Consider the following 21,461-nt stretch of genomic DNA (forward strand, 5'->3'; position numbering starts at 1 on the left):
TTCATCTTCCAGCCTGCTGACAAGTCTGAATGCCAGAGTCAAGCTGCCATTTGTGGGAGATAAAAAAGGAAGGCAAAACAAAAACAAAACCTTCTTGGCTTTGTCAATCTGTTCCACAGTGGAGCAGGAGCGATTCCGATACAACTGTCATTATGATTCTCTCCCCTCCACCCCCCAAATGAAATTCAAAACACTTTCTGAGGAGGAGAAGGAATAAATTAGTATTATAGCTTCTGTTTCTCCCTTCCCTCTCACCTTGCCTCCCATAGCTGGAATTTTAAGCGCATCTACAAAAAGCCCGTAGCTATTGGCACACTCTCTAGAGAGCAACAAATGAAATAGCAGCAGTAGAGAAAGTTCTTACATCTTTGTATCACATTAAAAAGCCTTTTGCTTTCTTTTTAATTCCAGTTGCATTTAAAATGCAAACCTTGACAAATATCAAGGCATTTTATTGGGTTGGGTTGGAAGGGACCTTAAAGCTCATCCAGCTCCATCTCCTGCCACGGGCAGGGACACCTTCCACTGGAGCAGCTTGCTCCAAGCCCCTGTGTCCAACCTGGCCTTGAACACTGCCAGGGATGGGGCAGCCTCAGCTTCTCTGGGCACCCTGTGCCAGCGCCTCAGCACCCTCACAGGGAAGAGCTTCTGCCTTAGCTCCAACCTGAACTTCCCCTGTTTCAGTTTGAACCCATCACCCCTTGTCCTATCACTACAGTTACTGATGAAGAGTCCCTCTCCAGCATCCTCGTAGGCCCCTTCATACACTGGAAGGCTGCTCTGAGGTCTCTACGCAGCCTTCTCTTCTCCAGGCTGAACAGCCCCACAATGTTCTCAGCCTGTCGCCATACAGGAGGTGCTCCAGCCCCTGATCACCCTCATGGCCTCCTCTGGACTTGCTCCAACAGCTCCATGTCCTTCTTATGCTGGGGACACCAGAACTGCACACAGTGCTGCAAGTGGGGTCTCCCCAGAGCACAGCAGAGGGTGAGAATCCTCTCCCTGAGCTGCTGCTCACTCTCTGAGGGTACAGCCCAGCACACAGAGGGGTTCTGGGCTCAAGCGCACACTGAAGCCAGGTCATGGGGAGCTTCCCACCACCCAGTACCCCCAAGTCCTTCTCCTCGAGCTGCTCTGAATCACTCCTCTGCCCAACCTGTAGCTGTGCCTGGGATTGCCCAGACCCAAATTACACAGAATTTGTTTTGTCAACACCAGTTCTCACTAAAACAAGTCAAATCCAGATTAGGGACTGATTTAATAGTAAAATCCTAATCATTCAGCAGTTAAACCGAGGCAGCTTTGACCATACCCAGTTGTAAGCCTTGTGCTGCATCTCCAGAAGACTGCCTTCTAGATGCTTCTGCTGAAGGCAACACTCCTTCCTCCAGGGTAGGGAACTCTGTCAGGTCATTTCTATCACCAGTCAGGCCAAGCTTGGTCTCTGAGGCAGCAGTTAATCGGCTGACATCCACTTCTGCAGGGAGCTGATACCATGACTCAATTCCCTAAGGGCAGGTAGGAGAAAACAGAAGTGCTCAGGCATGAAGATATATATATTTATAAGACATATTTCCAAAGGATGAAGCTGTGAAACAATGGAATTATTGCTTCTAAATTGTACTTTATTTCATATATACTCAGATTTTAATTCAAAAGAATTATGATGCACTATGAACTGCTGAAGTCCAGACTCAGTTCTCACTACTGCCCGAGTTGACACTATCTGACCACTAGCTTCCCATCACTTTGAAACTCAGGCTCCAGATCCTGCCACTTCAGATGGCTTGTACCAAAACACAATGAAATCTCCCACTTAGAAAGAGAAATCCTGACCAGGACAAACACTTCAGGAGGATACTGGGGCAACCCAGCTCTAGACACTAACTGGTAAAGATGGTTTGCATTGTACAAATGGGGATTAATATGCAGAAGAGTTTGATTTGTCTCTAAGTGAAATTTCTAGTTACAGGATACTGAGCTCACACAAACAATGCTCAAGAATCCAAGGCAATTCTTTGGTATATTTAAAGAAAGACTTCCAGTTCATGCTCAAATGGAAAGGAGCATCTTTGGTTCACATTATTCATTAAAGAATTAGCATTGAGATCACTGGGAAGTAATTAAACCAGCTAAACTTTAATTACAGAAGAGGCACAGACCAGTCTTCAGTGCAGAGAATTGAGAAGATCAATAAAACAAACCATTATTATCAGTATCTATATGTTAATATAAGCAAGAAAGTGTCCCAGTGAGTTGGTAGTAGTACAGTACTATTGCTACTTAATAGCTGCAAGCTCTTCTACCTGTTAAAGCACTACTAAGTTACCAAAAGTTACTTTTCACATCAGAAACTTAATATGAACTATGTTTTGCACAAGATTCTTCTCATTATTTTGTGTCCTGGGCTCAGCAGTAGCAGTCATTCTTCTCCTCCTTAGTAGCTGGTGCAGTGTTGTGGTTTTGACTTTCAGCCTGGGAACAGCGCTGATAACACCGATGGTTTCAGTTGTTGCTCAGTAATGTTTAGTCTGACCAAGGACTTCCTTAGTCTCATGCTCTGCCAGGGAGGAGGGGAAGCCGGGAGGAAGCAGAGACAGGACACCTGACCCAAAGTAACCAAAGAGGTATTCCATACCACAGCACGTCATGCCCAGTATGTAGAACTGGGGGCAGTTACCTGGAAGGGCTAGATCACTGCTGGGTCGGGCTGGGTATCGGTCAGCAGGTGTTGAGCGGTTGTATTCTCTTCCCTTGTTATTTCCCTTATCATTATTGGTGGTAGCAGTAGTGGTTTGTGTTATATTTTAGCTACTGGACTATTCTTATCTCAAACCCTGGGAGTTACATTCTTTCAATTCTCTTCCCCATCCCTCCAGCAGGGTTGGGGGGAAAGGGGAAGTGAGCTGTGTGGCTGGCTGGGCTTAAACAACAACAATTTGGAAGTACAAGTTTTTATCAATTCAGTTGTTCCAAAACAATTGTGATCTTATGCAATTCTCAAAGTAATCAAATACTTGGCAGCACATCCAGCAGACAGAAGTGTGACTATGGTTGGACTTGATTATCTTAAAGGTCTTTTGCAATCTAGTTGATTCTATGACTGTATCCTGATGCAAGTACAGTTTTCCTTAATCACACACTGAACACGTCATTAAAACCAAGGTCTAAAAGGAGTCAGATCTCACACGGACTAGAAGCATGGCTCTGTGCTAACATCCAAATTGCGGGTTGGAGCTGGATGATCTTAAGGTCCTTTCCAACCCAAACCATTCTATGATCCTATTTTGAACTAGACAGATCTGACAACTTAAGAGGCAGTAACAGGACCAAGGTTACAGCAAATTACAAATGGAAACCAGCTCAAAGGTAGTGCTGTGATGAAACTACTACACTAGGTTTATACTAGTGTATATCCTAGGTTTATAGCCTGAAAACAGAAAAATAACAAAAAATAATGATTGAACTACTGGTAATTCAGTTTTCATAGAATCACAGAATGGATTACATAATCTCCTCTGTCAGTTTAAAGCCATTTCCCCTTGGCCTGTCCCTACAGGCCCTTGGCCAAAGCCCCTCTCCAGGTTCCTTGGAGCCCCTTTAGGCACTGGAGCTGCTCTAAGGTCTCCCCTTCAGGAGCCTTCTCTTGTCCAGGCTGCCCCAGCCCAGCTCTCTCAGCCTGGCTCCAGAGCAGAGCTGCTCCAGCCCTCGCAGCATCTCCATGGCCTTCTCTGGCCTCGCTCCAACAGCTCCACATCCCTCTTGTGCTGCTGCCCCAGAGCTGGATCAGGACTGCAGGGGGTGGTCTCCCTAGAGCTCAGCAGAGGGGCAGAATCCCTGAGCTCTCACTCCAGATGTGATCCAAGTGCTGCAAAGATTTTTGACAACTGGACTGATGACTTGCCAGAGTTCACAACAATCTTTCTCTGCAGTTCCAAGATGCAGAACCACACACCTCTACAGGGCAAGGACAGTGGAGGCCTAAATTACACAGATAAAGCACTTCCTATTATTTTCCATCTTTCAACCACAAGCAAAAAGAAAGCACAGTGCAAATACCCATTTAATGGCTGTTTCCTGACGTATTGCTTCTCCCAGGGACATCCCACTGGTAGCTGACACCTGGGTTTCGCTACTGCTGCAGCTTAAGGCTTCCTCCTCCCAGCCATGATGTGGTGGAGTTGTTGCAATGGGCTAAAAGAAACAACACGTGGGTTTAAAACCAAACTAATTTTTTAGTATTTCAATATATTCATATATTAAATCAAGGGCAATGAAACATATAAAACAATCAAGACATCCTCAGTGCTGAAAGCGGGACATTTACCTCAACATGTGACTTGAATTCCATCCAGAATCCCACAGCTTCACTAAACCAGGGATATTCTTTGCCACTTTAGATCCCAAAATCCAGCTTTTTGGGATCATGTTTTTCTGCACATTAGCCAATCATTTCTAAGGGCCAGAAACGTATTTCTCATTCCCAACCCATACAGGTGCAGTGCAAAGTAAATCACAACATACCAAAGAGACCCAACACCTTGATCCAAGTCTGGTCCTGCCATTTGTCCTGATGGTTTATTAACAGTGGCTGTTAAAACAGGGGGGTTAACAGCAAATTTATTTATTTATTACATTAAAACCAAAAGGGTTTTACTTCTATCTATGTTTTAAACTGAATTTTAAAAGCCATCTTATGTAACTACCTTAGAGCAAGTCTAGGTTGGTTTCTATATTATAATTCAGCAATACCTGCCATCCTTTGAGGGCAGGAATTGTAGCTGCAATGCACGGCTGCCTAGAAAGGCAGCTGGAACATTTTCCTCCCCACAAAGTAACAAAGAAAGCTGCTCTGAAGTGGGAATGGAATTTCTCTTCTAGAATATCCCATGCCTGAGGTCTCTGTAACAGCTCTCTGCAGACAAGACAGAGCCAGCTCCAAACACAACAGAATTGTGAAAATAGACATTTTTGGAACACCAAGATTTAGCCCAAACAAAAATGTTCCAGAAAAGGAAGTATTAGCTTAAAAACAGCCCCTAGAGAGTGGCACAGGAGAATATCAGGTAATGTTATTAATGCAGTGATTTAACATGAAGCCTCAAGCAGGAGAAGGATTTGTGGCTCACCCCCCATCTCCAATACCCTCCCTGTCCTCCTCTGCTTCCTCATGGCAATTCCAGTTCCAGTTTAACTTATTAATAGTAATTTTCCTAAAGCCAAGCCAGCCTTGGAGGTAGCTTTTAGCGCCCAAGGCAGTGAATGGTGGGATCCAAAGAACAATGCAGCAAGAGCAAGCAGGGCAGGGGTAAGCTCCCCAACACCTACTCCTGTACCAAGAGTTATGCATCTACCATCTGGTAGTATTTGCCTGCTGAGAGAGTTACAGTGACCCAGAAGGGGATGAGTTATGTGTGAAGGGCAGAGGAGGTCACAGACTGAGAAAAGGAGAGGGTCAGAGAGAAAGCAGCAAGTTACTTCCTAGAGCTTGACTTCCATGTGAATAATCCCAGACTGGTCTGGGACCTTAAAGCTCATCCAGTTCCAGTCCCTGCCATGGACAGGGACCCCTTCCACTGGAGCAGCTTGCTCCAAGCCCCTGTGTCCAACCTGGCCTTGAGCACTGCCAGGGATGGGGCAGCCACAGCTTCTCTGGGCACCCTGTGCCAGCGCCTCAGCACCCTCACAGGGAAGAGCTTCTGCCTAAGAGCTCAGCTCAGTCTCCCCTCGGGCAGGTTCAAGCCATTCCCCTTGGCCTGGCCCTACAGGCCCTTGTCCCAAGCCCCTCTCCAGGTTTTCTGGAGCCCCTTTAGGCACTGGAGCTGCTCTCAGGTCTCCCCTTCAGGAGCCTTCTCTTGTCCAGGCTGCCCCAGCCCAGCTGTCTGAGCCTGGCTCCAGAGCAGAGCTGCTCCAGCCCTCACAGCATCTCCATGGCCTCCTGTGGCCTCGCTCCAACAGCTCCAGGTCCCTCTTGTGCTGCTGCCCCAGAGCTGGATCAGGACTGCAGGGTGGTCTCCCCAGAGCACAGCAGAGGGGCAGGATCCCCTCCCTCGAGCTGCTGCTCACACCAACTTCCAGATTTCAGTACCATTTGCCACCTTAAACCCTTCCAGCAAACAGCCTCACAGAAACAGACACACAACAGAACTGTTCATACAGGTCAATGTCAAGTAGATTACTTGGAATTCATGAATATTTTTGCCCAAGTTGAGAAGAGCTGTAGCACTCAAAAGGAAAATGTTTATTACTGATCATGTACAAATCACACCGGTAAAACTGGGGCTCAACCAGGCAGAAACTACTCATTTAAATTAATTCCCTGCACAAAATGCATTTGGGCTTTGTAGAGGGACTCAACATAATAACGGCAGCCTGTTTGCATATATTCAATCCCTCTTGCATTCCCCTGGCTCCTGTTGTTCATACTAATCAACTAAAAGAAGGAGCACTAAAGTATGTGCAACAATAGCTCGTAAGGTAAAAGCATTCCAGTAGCTGTTTGGTAATTTAATTAAGGTCTGTTACAGGATATTTGGGTTTACAATGTGCATCTTCAGAAAAGGGCAATTTTATTAATCCAGCTGGAAATGAACAGTTGGGTAAAGGACTGGGTATGATTAGAAAAGCAATTCCAAAACCAGGTACTGATTGTATTTAAATACACTGAGCAGAGCTGATGGAGTGGGTGGTATAGAGGGTATCAGAAGGGATGAGTAATGATAGCATTCAAGATGCACACAATGAACAAAACACTACACAAGCCAACTGTGCATGTTGTGTGCAGGTTACTCTTCAGTCTCCCCTTTTTATAATGACCTTCTTCAGCCTGTGGCTAGCTGTTTCTCTCCAAAGCATTTAATTACTCATGTACCTGTCAACCACTTCAGTTATAATCCCTTTTCTATGCTGCAGCACTGGCATCGCAGCATTCCCTCACTCTACCCACCAGCATGGAGAGGAAGCACATGGCGCAAAGAGAATTCCTCAGGTCCCAAAGCCTCCTGATTAACCTGCTTTCGGAAAGAAACTGGCAACCTAAAGAAAATATGACCAAGATAATAATGTCATTAAACCTTAAAGCCAAGCTTTGCATTTGAGCTTTTTTCCATGACAGTTTCAATGCACCTGGTATGGTATGTTCAAACATGAAAAATACATCATCTGAACAAGTTTGTTTTACCTGTAGCTTCCTATCTTTTACCAAAATCATTGACGATAGAAAGAATAAGAAAAGCACAATTCACTCTCAGCTGGAGTCAGAAAGAAAATTCCTTGGAGGGTTCCCCAAGTCTTAGGCAAATGAGGCTAAAATGAGAGTACAGAAGGATAAAGTCCAAGGGAGCTCCACTTCGGGAACATTTTCGTCCCAGAAGTACTTCCCCCTCCCCAACACTCCCTGAACACTCAGTTTTTAAACCCCATTCATAGAATCATAGAATAGTTAGGGTTGGAAAGGACCTTAAGATCATCCAGTTCCAACGCCCCTGCCATGGGCAGGGACACCTCACATTAAATCTCCCATTCTAATCTCCCATTAGAATTTCAAATAGGTTTGACAAGAATTTTTTGGGGGAACAGAGCCAGAAGTGTACCATATGCAGAATCATCCAGAAGGAATTCTAATGAGTTATGATGCAATTACTACAAATAGCAATATTCTAGAAGATTCAGAGTAGTTATATCCAGTGCTTCCAAAGGCTGAGATACTCAGTCCCCCAAAAGAGCAGGATGGAATTGAAGTGGTACTACTATTGCTGAGATCATTCAAGTAGCACCTTCCATGCAAAGGCCCCAAGATGTTTTATCAGCACTGATTCACACCATGACTTTAGAGTGTGCCTGATAAATATTTATCTTTCTGTTGTACACTAAGTTCTCTTAGTGTACAACAACACAGCAAATCAGCAGCACAGCTCATCCGCTGAGTACTCTGATCAGCCCATAGTGGCACGTGTCTTGATGCTCTACAATTTCATCTGTCTTTGCCTGCAAGTTGTGAGAGAACGTCAAAAAGAACAACTACAGCATCACGAGCCAAGGAGATTAAAGCATGAATGAGAACATGAAATAAGATAACAGAATGGTTTGCATTGGAAGGGACCTTAAAGCTCATTCAGATCCAACCCCCTGCCACGGGCAGGGACACCTTCCACTAGAGCAGCTTGCTCCAAGCCCCTGTGTCCAACCTGGCCTTGAACACTGCCAGGGATGGGACAGCCACAGCTTCTCTGGGCACTCAGCACCCTCACAGGGAAGAGCTTCTGCCTAAGAGCTCACCTCAATGTCCCCTCTGGCAGGTTCAAGCCATTCCCCTTGTCCTGTCCCTACAGACCCCTATCAAAAGGGAGACTAAGAAGTTCTTCCCTGTGAGGGTGGTGAGGTGCTGGCACAGCTTGAGCTACCCAAGTAACAGGAGGACCTTAAGGAAAGATGATCAGTTCCTAAAGTCAAATACTTCCCACACAAGTCAGATTCTCCCACCCGAGCTTGGTTTGCATTTTCACATAACCAATGCCCCAGAAGTGGCAGTGCTTCAGGCCCACACACTCCTCAGCAGCAGCTTCTCCCGCTTCCTCATGGATTTAGCATTGCTCTTTAAAGGAACCTGCTGCACATTAACCAAACACCAGAAAAGAATCTCCTTTTCCGAGAGAACCAAGCCACTGGGACCTGGTGGGTTTGCAGTGGAAGGAAACAAACAAACAGCAACATGTTCTGCTTCATTATTTCATGTTTAATCCCCATAGCAAAGAGCAGCATTAAGGAATCAGCATAATAGAAGAAATCTACTACATATTAGGACTGTGTTCACCATGGTACATAAAGCAGTTGCAAGCAACATGTTAGGGTTTAGTAAATTAGTATAATCATCTCTGAGGGCTTCCATGTAATTAAACTCAAATGAAGAACATTTACCAAGTTTTTCTTCCTGAGATCCAATACATCAAAGATAGATTTTGCTGCTAAATCCATAATAAGAGGAAAAGACAAAAATAAAGCTGAACAACCACAACCACCCCCACACAACACAGTGCCATTAACTTAAATGGTAGCAACAGCAATTCCTGTTTGGTATTAACTGATGCTACATTTCATGGAAAGAAATAGGACTGTTTCTCAGGTTTGAAACATGAGTAGCCAGACTCAGCATTCCCTACTGTGTTCTGACCCACGCAGCAATGGAAATATCACAGTAAAAATATCACATAAGGAAAAACAACACAACAAAAAGACAGGTCTTGTGTTGAGCAACCTGGTCTAGAGAAAGGTGTCCCTGCCTGTGGCAGGGGGCTGGAACTGGATGATCTTGGAAGATCCCTTCCAACCCAAACCAGCCCGTGATTCTAACCACAAACAAAAAGATCTAGAGAGATACAAAATCATAGAATCAACTAGGTTAGTAAAAACCTTTTAAGATCATCAGGTCCAAACATGAAAGCTCCATTATATGGGAAAGAAGTCCCTAGATAAAGTAGTTCTCAAAGTGTGATCTTCTCAAAACATCATATATATGGGAAAGAAGTCCCTAGATAAAGTAGTTCTCAAAGTGTGATCTTCTCAAAACATCATATATTTGGGCCTATAGGGACAGGCTAAGGGGAATGGCTTTAACCTGCCCGAGGGGAGACTGAGATGAGCTCTTCCCTGTGAGGGGAAGAAGCTCTTCCCTGTGAGGGTGCTGAGGCGCTGGCACAGGGTGCCCAGAGAAGCTGTGGCTGCCCCACCCCTGGCAGTGTTCGAGGCCAGGTTGAACACAGGGGCTTGGATTCTATGAAATACACTAATTTCTTTCAAATACTTCATTTTGTCTCACTTCTCCCTCTCAACAAAGTCAGAGGTTCACAGCTAATTTAGTATAAGTCAATGTTTCTCTTCCCTTATCCATCTAAACATGCAGCTGTTAAAACACGCAGCAGAGCTCAGGACCAACTCTTCACACCTTAGGAAGCACTTGCACCAAATTAAGGTGATCACTAACAATGCATGTAGATCCCACTCTGATCTTTCCTTTGCTGGATTTCATCTTGCTAACTCCAGGACCTATTTTTCCCCATCTGCCAAGAACAATCCCCATTCTGATACCATTTCCCACAGCATTTATTACTTTAGCACACCTCTATTAACTTATTCTCTAGGTCTCACCATCTACTAACAAAGTATTTTCATTGGTGAATCACGTAACAGGAATGAGCCAGGAAAAACCATCAAAAGCTGCACCTGAAATGCCTTCCAAACATGCTGCATATTTTCTTAGCTCATCCCAAGATAAAAAACACTTGTGAGGCCATGATATAATCATACTCCACCATGTCTTTCAGCTACTAGATCACTGACCCTCTCAAAGATGGCCATAAACCAGGCTTGAAATAAACTGTTTGTAACAATCCCGCTGGGTATTTTCTTTATTTCAAGCAGTTTCAAATAGTTTGCTCTAAATTCTTCCACTTCTGAGCTTTTATGTTCTATTCCTAGTGGATAAAGAAGCATACAATAGAAAACCCACAATTAATGAATAATTAAACATCTATTTCAGACAAGGATGAATTTGGCTATATGTACAACTAAATACAGATGCAGCGAAGTCTTCATCCTACAAATCCCAGGCACATTAGCTGATAACTGGACCCAAAGGATGTACCACTGAAATCCTCTCATTGGTGGTTCCTTTAGAGCTGTACAACTCATACTACCCTCTGAAAGGTTCTAGTTTTGCTTTCTCCATTGGCTTGTGTTTAAACATTACTGGATAATGACTTTTTAAAAGCTATAAAAGCTGTCACAAAACCTAAATGAAGGTTTCCAGCCTGTATCGTGGCTCTTACCCCAGTGTGGGAAGGCTGAGGAAGAAGGAAGCCAAGGTGTGAGCTCCCACTCTCACCTGCATGTACTGACAGTGCAGTGTGAGCCTCATGCCACTTGGAGTCAGCAACACTGCAGGGCAACGACTGCCCCAGTGCAGAGAAAGAGCAAAGAATAGGGAGAAACAAGTGCATCTTTACAGCTAAACCATGGAACTGGCCACCCTGTCCCTGAGGATAAAAGGAACTATTGTGCCAGAACACAGACAATGTAGGTCCCAGTTCTATACCCACCTGCTCATTTCATGGAGCAGTCATTGGCTTGTAATGAAGGGTTGAAGAAAAGCAAAGCGAATGTTGTGCAAAAAAAGCATCTCAGAGGCTATATGCAAGCTCAGAATTCCCTTCATGCTACATCAATGTGACTGCATCTCACAATAACCCAACAATTTCACATATAGCTTTATAGTCTGTATCAACCCTGCTTCATCACACAATAAACTGTGTGGGACAGGCTGAAATCATTCTAGAAAGGTAATTTTACACAATAATGTTTAGGTTTTGGGTTTGGTTGGTTTGTTACACAGTAAACACTGAATTTATATTTACACAATAGACATCGAATGCAAACACTGCTGTCACACAACTTGGAATCTATCAAAAATAGTAGTTTCCGCTGTCAACTTTCTAACATCAATAGATTGAGATGAGCTCTTAGGCAGAAGCTCTTCCCTGTGAGGGTGCTGAGGTACTGGCTACAGGGTGCTCAGAGAAGCTGTGGCTGCCCCACCCCTGGTAGTGTTCAAGGCCAGGTTGGACACAGGGGCTTGGAGCAAGCTGCTCCAGTGGAAGGGGTCCCTGCCCATGGCAGTGGTTGAAAGTGGATAGGCTTTAAGGTCCCTTCCCACCCAAACCAGTCTGGAATTACCTTTACAGAACATCCCAAAACAAGCGGAAAATTCATCATTGCTGATCTGCAGTGACTCTATCAGGAATGTAGGGCTTCCATGGCTGGCAGCACCTCTCTGTTCAGCCATACCCCAGCCATGGGCACTGGACACAACCTGAAAGCTGATTACTGTAGTACACACTAATGAATGAATCAGAAGTTTTATTCAGGTAATCAGGGTGTAACTGAAGTTAAGGGACCTCTGGATGCCACTTAAGCCAACCTTCTCCTTAAAGCAGGACTAACTTCCAGGCTAGATCAGATTCCTCAGGTCTCATCCTCTCAGCTTCTGACTACTTCCAAGCATGAAGGCTCCACCACGTCTGTGAAGTCCTGGTCCAGAACTTCACCATCCTCTGCATATAAAAGAATTTCCCTGTATCCAGTTAGAACTTCTCCTTACTGTAACACATCACCAGTGCTGCTTGTCCTGTTGCTGTGCACCTCCAAGAGTCTTCCTTTGCCTTCCCTGAATCCCTCTTACAGCAGGGAAGCACCACTGCCAGACCCTCACCTTCACCCTCCTCCTTCCAGACAGACAAACCCAGTCTCAACAGCATCTCATCACACACCACGTGCTCCAGCCTCTGACCATCTTAGTGGCCTCCACCAGCCTCAGTCCATGGTGCTGACCTCTTGCTTGTACTGGCAGCCCAGAAGAAGAGAGAAGATCCAGCTGTGGCCCAGAGGAGACAATATTCAGTTCCCTCAACTGCTAATTATGCTTCCACTAATGCAGTCCAATGCACGGCTAGCTTTCATTGCAGGAGAGTGCTCTGTCACCTAACATTCAACTTGCTCCACCCAGGCCTTCAGGCTCTTCTCCAAAGGGCCACCAGTCAGTGCTGATGTCCAGGGATGCTCTTTCATGGGAAAAATCCTCTGTATTTTTCATAGCTGAACCTCATGAGATTGCTCCTGGGCCATTAATCCAGCTTGCCAAGGTCCCTCTGTGTGGTAGCACCATCCTCCAGCATAACATCCACTCCCTCCAATGTGGTGTCATTCACAGAGTGCATCTCCCATCCACCTAGGTCACCAGTGGTGATGTGACACAGCATTAGCCCAGGACTGACCCCCAGAGGAACACCACCAATTGGATTTTGAACATCTGACTGGTTGTACTGGGCAGTAGTTCTTCAGGTCCTCTTTCCTGCCCTTCTTGAAAAAAGGCATAACATCAACCTTCCTGCAGTTATCACAAACACCTCTCAGCCATCACAGCCTTCCAAAGATGATAGAAATGGGCCACCAGCCAGCTCAACCACTCCATCAGATACACCCCATCCAGCCATATGGATTATGTATGTCCATCTTACCTAAGCAGCCACTTCCACAAGCCTCCACCACACCAGGCACTCCTCACCCACAAGCTCTTCTACCAGGCACGCAGAGCAAGGAAGAAGATCAAAAAAAACTACAGGTTTATCCTATTTCTTGGCAACTCTTTTTGTTAATTCAGAACTAATTAGTTTGGGTTGCATAGAGCAGCTCAGTCAGAGGGGACCTCAAAGATCATCTAGCCCAATCTCTTGTGGGAAAGGCAGTGTAGATGAAAGCCTAATTTCCAGTTACAAGAACATACTAAATTCCCAATGTGTAACCACTGCTACAGCCACCTCAGCAACCTAACAGCTAATAATGAAAACTTCACTTTCCCCCAGGCAGCAACCTCTTCTCTGCTTATTGCAAAGAAAGACAAAATTCAGCTTCACATAAGCTAGCTTGGCCATTTTTTTCCATTCCTGGGCAAAAAAAAAACCTTAATTGCTCGCTGTCCAAATCCTAACTCCAACAGGAGCATTTAACAGCGTTCCTGAGTGCTTTTATGTAATGAGAAGGTCAGCTACTCTGTTACATTCTCACGTTTGGGCCATTAAAAAAGCAGATTTTGAATCATTTTTTGTTAAGTTTGTTTTGATCATAGTTCCAAGAGCTGTAACTGTGTTGTGCTGTCCTCTGAGCTTTAAGGAAATGTTCATTCCTTTCTCTTGTCCACACTAAACTAGCATTGAAATAAAAGGTGCCTCCATCAATACATACTTCGACGTTTCTACTTAGCTTTAAAAAAGAGAAAGGAGATAGAAAAAGTTCTATGAATGATTGACTTCCTGGGATGTAGATGGCAAACTGCAGCATTAAAGGAGAACCTAAACCTTGATCCTCCTGGATCTTATTTGTAATACTTAATGCTTAGCTAAATGTAGGATAAGTAAGTTTGCAGGACTCAAATCATCCTCTTAATCAAAAATAACCTGAAAGAGGGAACAGACAAAGTATTTTCACTGATAAGAAAGAGCACACACAGTGCAAAGTATCACTGTGCTGGTTACAGAATTTCTTCTCACTCTTGCAGTCTGACGCCACAAGTTCCATAATGCCTTTAAGTTATCATCAACGGCACTTTGGCAGGAAGATATCCCAGTCTCTCTTCAGTAAGCACAAACTTGAAGTAAGAGTTAAGTAGATGTTTCTTAGGGCAATTTTAAGCATAATTACACAGTCCATGGCCTAGTTGTTGTAATATGTGACAAAACTACACAGAAGCAATAACACATTACCCAGGAACAGCAGCAGAGGTCACATCTTCCCATAGGTAAGCTGGGGCTTGCTGATTTACGTGGCACTCGTGAAACCACAGCATCGCATGGCACTAGATACAAATGTCATGTTATTTCTTTCTCAATTGAAATTAGAGCTAAAATAGTCTCTTGCAATAGGAATAGACACTAAAGGTGTAAGAGGAGCCATACTACAACCAGAGTAAGACTGTTTGGCCTACTGTCTGTCTGCACCTGCGTCCCCCTGACCCAGAAGAACAGCAGCACATCAGCAGCAAGCTTGGCTCAGCTCCATTGGGTATTCCCAGAGCTGAGCTCTGGTTGTCAGAGCAGCAATTAACCACAGTGCAAAACACAGACAAGGAAGCAACCAACGGCCACTGTGGAACAGCCAAGCTGACACCTAAAAAGGATCAAAACAACATGCCTGTGATAGATACCCCATTCTTGGCAGTGTCCAAGGCCAGGCTGGATGGGGCCTGGAGCAGCTGGTTTAGTGGAAGGTGCCCCTGCCCATGGCAGGGGTTGGAATGGGATGAGCATTAAGGTAAGAAACAAGAGGCAAAGTCACCGGTCTATAACACCATCTACAACTTTGAAACATAAAGCGTGAAACTGGCCTGTACATCAGCACTCAAACCAACTTCTTTTCCACATAGAATAGATACAATATATACACATTAGTGAAAGAGCCACCCCTTCTATTCCCTGGCAAATCAGCTGCCTGAAAACACATAGTGAAGGTCCTTCAGCAGAAGACTTTTGGAAACTGGTTTAAGACTATTCTGAGTTCCCATATTCACACATTCATTACAGCCAGACTTGCCTTTAACACATCATATTTACTCACATGGTTGCTTCCATTCTTTGGTTTAGTTTCTATCATTTTTTCCTGTTGAGATTGAAGCCTGTACCCATCCATGGTTCTTCGCTGGGAACATAAGTAAAGGCTGATATGCCATCTACCACTGGTTACCATCTGGCTGTGGTGTATCCAGGCTCTTTCAGAGCTCTGGGACAAATGTTTGGAGTGATCATTTCATAACTTCTCATTTTGGGTTCTCCTCTTACATGTTTCCTAATACAGAACTGTGGAACTGACACCCATAAACATCTCCAGACCCAAGTGTCCAACACCAGCTCTTCAAATACCCTGCACAAATATGCTTCCCAACAGTTTCATAGAATCCCAGACTGGTTTGTGATGGAAAGGACCTTAAAGCTCATCCAGTTCCAACCCCTGCCATGGGCAGGGACCCCTTCCACTGGAGCAGCTTGCTCCAAGCCCTCTCCAGCCTGGCCTTGAACACTGCCAGGGATGGGGCAGTCACAGCTTCTCTGGGCACCCTGTGCCAGCGCCTCAGCACCCTCCCAGGGAAGAGCTTCTGCCTAAGAGCTCAGCTCAGTCCCCCCTTGGGCAGGTTCAAGCCATTCCCCTTGGCCTGGCCCTACAGGCCCTTGTCCCAAGCCCCTCTCCAGGTTCCCTGCAGCCCCTTTAGGCCCTGGAGCTGCTCTCAGGTCTCCCCTTCAGGAGCTTTCTCTTGTCCAGGCTGCCCCAGCCCAGCTCTCTCAAGCCTGAGCTTGCACTCAGTTTGCAGGAGTGAGAACTTGTGCAGCTGCTGCAAGCCCTGTGCACCTCTGGAAACCACCATGAGAAAAGCAACACAGTTCAGATGCCAGAACAGTGTAACACCACAGCGAGAAGCTTCCCACTGCTCTCAGAAGGGACAAAGTCAGGAAGACACTAACTCGAGAATGTGACAGGATGCACTGGGACACACTGGCTCTCCATAGCTGTCCTCTTCCCCATCTCCAGCACTGAGTGAACACAGCAAAGTGCACAGTGACAAGTATGAGCCTTAGGAGATAAATGGCTCCAAGGAGCCACTCCAGCCCCACTGGCTCCGAGTTCCCAGAAGGGTTACAGACCAAGCCTGCTGCACCCCTGGCTTGGTCCCTTACCCTCTCCAGGGCAGAATAAGGCACAAAGCAAACAGGACAGCTACACACCCCCTCCTCCCACGAGGAGAAGAGGAATCAGACCGGTTACATCCACCCTTCTCCCAGGGAATACCACAGGGAATGGCGAGGAACCAAGCCGGCCACTTCCCTCCTTTTCTCCAGTAGGTAAGAAGAGGGCTGTGGTGAGTTTCATCCCTCTTTTGTGAGCCACAACAACCACCATCAACAGCCCCTTCCCTCGGCAGAACCTGGTCAGTTTCCACCACACTGCGGGGGAAAGGATAAACACGAGTGACCCACCCCACTCCTCCAGGCCGGAGACAGCGTGAGGAGCTCCTCAGAGCTGCCAGCACCTCCCTGACACGTTACCCCCGAACCCCGCCTGCCCCATGCCCTCCTCAGACACGGTACTCACAGGAACCCGCTCCTCCCGGGGCTCCATGGCCGCAACCCGCCCGCCCCGGCTCTCCTCACGGCGAGCCCGCCCCGCCGCTCCGCGCATGCGCCGCAGCCCTGGCAACGCGCCCCGTCGTTAGGGACTCGCTGCCGGGTCCCCCTTCCTCTTCCGCCTCCTGCGCATGCGCAGTGGCTGCCAGAGTGGCCGTTGGTGGACGGGGCGGGGCTGAGGGAGAGCGAGGCTGCGTTTTGGCGGGCAAAGGTGGGGAGGGTGGCCGGATGTGAGCGGGGCCTGAGGGGAGGGGGAATGGGAATGGGAATGGGAATGGGAATGGGAATGGGAAGCGGAAGGGGAATGGGAAGGGGAATGGGATCTGCTCACACAACCCGTCCTCGGAGCTATCTCTTGGGTCAGAGTGATATGGAAGGAGTGCGCAGTGAGCGGGGATGGATGTGAATATGGGGTTTTCAAAGGAATGCGATGGCTGTGTGCTTTTGCTGTGGTAAAGAGTGGTTTTCCCTGCTCTTCTGTGCCAGTGCGCTCATGGAGGGGTGATACCTGGTGACAGAGTGGTGATCATAGGGTCCTAGAATGGTTTGGGTTGGAAAGGACCTAAAGATCATCCAGTTCCAACCTGTGCCAGCACCTCAGTACCCTCAGAGGGAAGAACTTCCTTAGATCTAACATGAATCTCCCCCATTTTAAGTTGTAACCCATTACCCCTTGTCCTGTCGCTGCAGCCCCTGATGAAGAGAAATGATCCTTCTGCAGGGTCTTACCCTTGGGTAAAAGGCAGAAGCTCTTCCCTGTGAGGGTGCTGAGGCGCTGGCACAGGGTGCCCAGAGAAGCTGTGGCTGCCCCATCCCTGGCAGTGCTCAAGGCCAGGTTGGACACAGGGGCTTGGAGCAAGCTGCTCCAGTGGAAGGGGTCCCTGCCCGTGGCAGGGGTTGGAGCTGGATGGAATTTAAGCTCCCTTCCAGCACAAACCACTCTGGGGTTCTATAGTGTTGGTGTTGCCAAGGAATACGCTGCAATTCCCAGTTGGAAGCCCACTCACCTTGCTCAGACCTCTCCACCACGGAGGTGTTCTGCCAGTGCCGCTCTGTCAGGGACTTTTCCCAGGCGGATTGGCGAAGGACAGGCCGCAGTTTTGGGGATCTGCTCAGCTGCCTGGGCAGGCAGAGCAGCTGAGATGAGCTCTGAAGGATCCCTTTATGCCCGGGTCTGGACTCCCTGCACTGCTTCCCTTTGGGTGCCATGGAGGAAGGAGGGGCTCTGCTTTTCCCCTGACACAGCCATAATGCCCCCCCTGAGGCATTCAGTGCTAACACTTTATGTTTCACTGGCCGTAAGCAAGGGCGAGGAAGGAATTCCCCTTAAACCCACAACCGTCCAGCTGTATTTGACGTACTTACCTTCTTCTACAGCACTAAGAGCTGATGACAGTTGAAGCCGGAGCAGCAGAAGATGCAGCTCATTGATCTGGCGGAAACTGACAGTCCTTCCCTACAGCTCAGGAGCTACAGAGGAGTGAGAGGAGTCCCCAGGGTCAGGTACTGCAGCTTCACAACCTGTGTTGCACAGGCAGAACGCCATTTAATCATTCATAAAGTTATTGAGCTCCTTCTCACAAGCAATTAAGCTTCTGTGCAGTTGGCATAAGCAATACATCCAACTGTCTGTGTGGATATAGATCCAGACTGTCCATAGAAGACTATGAAAAAGGGAGAAGCTGAAGCAGACTGAAAAATAAAAGCTCCTCCATAACGTTTTCTGGCTCTGGAGTTATTTATTCCCCTCGTAGCAGTTATCAGCCATGTATCCAACGTAACATCTCCCAAAAGGCAGCGTGCATGTTCATTTTTGTCTGCATTAATTCCACGCTGAACCGGGTGTTAATTCCACAGCGGATAGATGGGAACGCTGAAGTATGTCAGGGCAAAACATTCCTTCAAATAATTAAAGCTCTGACAAGAAAATGCAGCTTCAGATCCAAACCCATCTCCTGTTACAGATGCAATTAAATGTGTTGGAATTAGACTGATGGGTTATGCACAGCCCCAAAATCACCACCTCATAATTTACGAGTGAGGCTTAAGAAAGTAGCACACGGGGGGGGTGGCGGGGTGATGGGGTGAGGAAGAGGAATGAGAAAGGAAATATCGCTGCAAGAAGCAGAGATTCCATGTTTGCTTTCCCTGGGAAACACAAGGAATAGCCTGCTTGATTTCACTGCCATTTCTCCCTCATTACAGCAGTACAGGGAGCAGGATTTGGCCCATAGCACTAATAACAGTCCCAAATGTCATCTGTGACATTAGCCTTTCTCAGCTGCGAGTGACTGAAGGGCCCCTCTTGTCACACAATACAGGAATTCTGTCATTTCCTTTATTTTTAGAAGAGCAATTCACAGGCAGCGAGGGGAGGAGGAGGGGTTTTCGGAGTGTTTATCACTTACACATCACACAGGAAGCTGTTCACAGTCTTTATTAATTTGCTAACAATATCCAGAGACTTACTCAGTCTGAGATGCAATATGTGAAAATCCTTCCCAGGGAAATGTCACTCGGCATGAGAACCAGAGAGGAATGCTAATAAAAGGCCATCGCTGTAGAAGATGTTCAGAGAGATCCAGACCTGACCAGCCCTGCTGGGTTCTGCATCCCCCAAAGCCCTGTTCAGCACAGGGGCTTTCAAAGGTGGAATGTGATTAAAGGTGAAATATAATGGATATTAGAAATACAGCAATTGAATGTGCTAATTCATAGAATCCCAGACTGGTTTGTGCTGGAAGGGACCTTAAAGCTCATCCAGCTCCAACCCCTGCCACGGACAGGGACCCTTTCCACTGGAGCAGCTTGCCCCAAGCCGCTGTGTCCAACCTGGCCTTGAGCACTGCCAGGGATGGGGCAGCCACAGCTTCTCTGGGCACCCTGTGCCAGCGCTTCAGCACCCTCCCAGGGAAGAGCTTCTGCCTAAGAGCTCAGCTCAGCCTCCCCTCGGGCAGGTTCAAGCCATTCCCCTTGGCCTGGCCCTACAGGCCCTTGTCCCAAGCCCCTCTCCAGGTTCCCTGCAGCCCCTTTGGGCACTGGAGCTGCTCTCAGGTCTCCCCTTCAGAAGCCTTCTCTTGTTCAGGCTGCCCCAGCCCAGCTCCCTCAGCCTGGCTCCAGAGCAGAGCTGCTCCACAAGGAGCACAAGGAGAGAATCCCTTCCCTTGAGGTATCTCAGGAACCTGATGGAGCTGGCTCCTCTCTGCCTTTTCCTGGCTAGTAAATGATAAGTTTATGTGGATTAGTGTGAGAGGCCAAGGTGATCTCTACATCTAGACTTGGTTAAAAAATATGAGGCAAAAAAGCAAGGGAAGCTAAAGTGTGTCAGTGAGTAGAAGGGTGGGCAGCACGGAGAAAGAACATGCTCATACGCAGGAGGCCTGATTAGGTGATTCAATTAGTGAAAGGACAGTGGGAGTGCTCCATTAAAAGAAGAGCTGAAATGTGTATGTATTAGTGTAAGTAAAGGAGTTCAGCCTGCAGGTGCAAGACATGAAACCAGGTATTAGGATGATGATAATAACGAGGTAGAGCTTATGATAGAGCTTATGATAGAGCACAGGCACCAAAGAGTCAGTGCTGCTCAGGGAACATGGAAATGAAAGTGTGAACGGGGAGACTGTGCTTCATGCTGTGGTTTATTTAGCTGGAGAAATAGAAACTTGAAGGGGTGGAACAGAACCAGTGTAGGTCAATATGAGTTGAAGGAAAGCTGGGAAAAGATTTTTCTCCTTGGTGTCTGCAGTAGCACTAGCAATCTGCCATAATCTGCCTTGTCTCTAAACTGAAGAGACATGGATTTGATGGACGGACCACTCAGTGGAAAAGGAATTGTCTGTGTGGTTGCACTCAAGGAGTTGGGGATGAATGGCTCGATGTCCAAGTGGAGACCAGTGACAAGTGGTGTTCCTCAGAGGTCAGTGTTAGGACTGATCATGTTCAACATCTTTGTTGGTGACATGGACATAGGGATTGATGCACCCTCAGTGAGTTTACCAATGACACTGAGCTGTGTGGTGACATTAACAAGCTGGATGGAAGGGATGGGATCCAGAGGGACCTGGACAGGCTGGAGAGGTGGTACCAAGTGAACCTGATGGAGTTCAATAGGGCCAAGTGCAAGGCCCTGCCCTGGGTCAGGACAACCTCAAGCATAAACACAGGGTGGGGGCGATGGGATGGAGCAGCCCTGAGGAGAGGGACTTGGGGGTCCTTCCATTCTATAGAATGACCAGATGTCTGTGGGGGTCCAGGCCATTCTCTGATTCTATGATAATTGCTCAAATACTGTCAGAGAAAGGAGGCTTTATTAGCTGATTCTCTCTAAATCAGATTGAGGGATGAACAGAATCTGGGCTTAACTGACATTTCCAATCTCAAAAGAGCAGACCAGGATTAAACCAAGAGCACTGTTTAATGAGATAAAATGAGCTGAGGAACTTGGCCCAGCATCACTCTGCCAACCTCAGACACCTAACTGGATATTTAAGCTGGGACAGAGGTTGACCCACAGTCTCTTATTGAGGTGCAGGATCACAGAGTGGTTTGGGTTGGGAGGGACCTTAATGCTCATCCAGTTCCAACCCCTGCCACGGGCAGGGACCCCTTCCACTGGAGCAGCTTACTCCAAGCCCCTGTGTCCAACCTGGCCTTGAGCACTGCCAGGGATGGGGCAGCCACAGCTTCTCTAGGCACCCTCACAGGGAAGAAGTAATTCAGCATGCGAAAGACCTACTCTTTGAG

General features: G+C 46.9%; 1 protein-coding gene and 1 long non-coding RNA gene across 7 annotated transcripts in view; one reads left to right on the plus strand and one right to left on the minus strand.

Annotated features, from left to right (window-relative positions):
• The window catches only part of LOC136005126 (centrosome-associated protein ALMS1-like), a 64,612-nt gene extending 47,739 nt beyond the window's left edge, over positions 1-16,873 (minus strand). For 2 of the 6 annotated variants that reach the window (XM_065662328.1, XM_065662320.1), the window contains exons 1-3: positions 16,687-16,873; positions 4,060-4,194; positions 1,313-1,508 (exon numbers count right to left, since the gene is read on the minus strand). In XM_065662328.1, the coding sequence (XP_065518400.1) occupies positions 1,313-1,508; positions 4,060-4,194; positions 16,687-16,773 (418 nt within the window). In that variant the 5' untranslated portion in view covers positions 16,774-16,873. Of the gene's footprint in view, positions 1-1,312; positions 1,509-4,059; positions 4,195-4,524; positions 4,592-15,159; positions 15,231-16,571; positions 16,588-16,686 lie in introns of those variants that run through there. The other 4 variants (XM_065662347.1, XM_065662365.1, XM_065662355.1 and 1 more) reach the window with 4 other exon arrangements.
• Positions 16,874-19,317, plus strand: LOC136005153 (uncharacterized). Its single transcript, XR_010608689.1, has 3 exons — positions 16,874-16,929; positions 18,096-18,221; positions 19,224-19,317. It is a non-coding gene; the product is annotated as an uncharacterized LOC136005153 (long non-coding RNA).
• Positions 19,318-21,461: the final 2,144 nt, after the last annotated feature.

Source organism: Lathamus discolor, chromosome 1 (genome assembly GCF_037157495.1).
Source record: "Lathamus discolor isolate bLatDis1 chromosome 1, bLatDis1.hap1, whole genome shotgun sequence".
Lineage (NCBI taxonomy): Eukaryota > Metazoa > Chordata > Aves > Psittaciformes > Psittacidae > Lathamus > Lathamus discolor.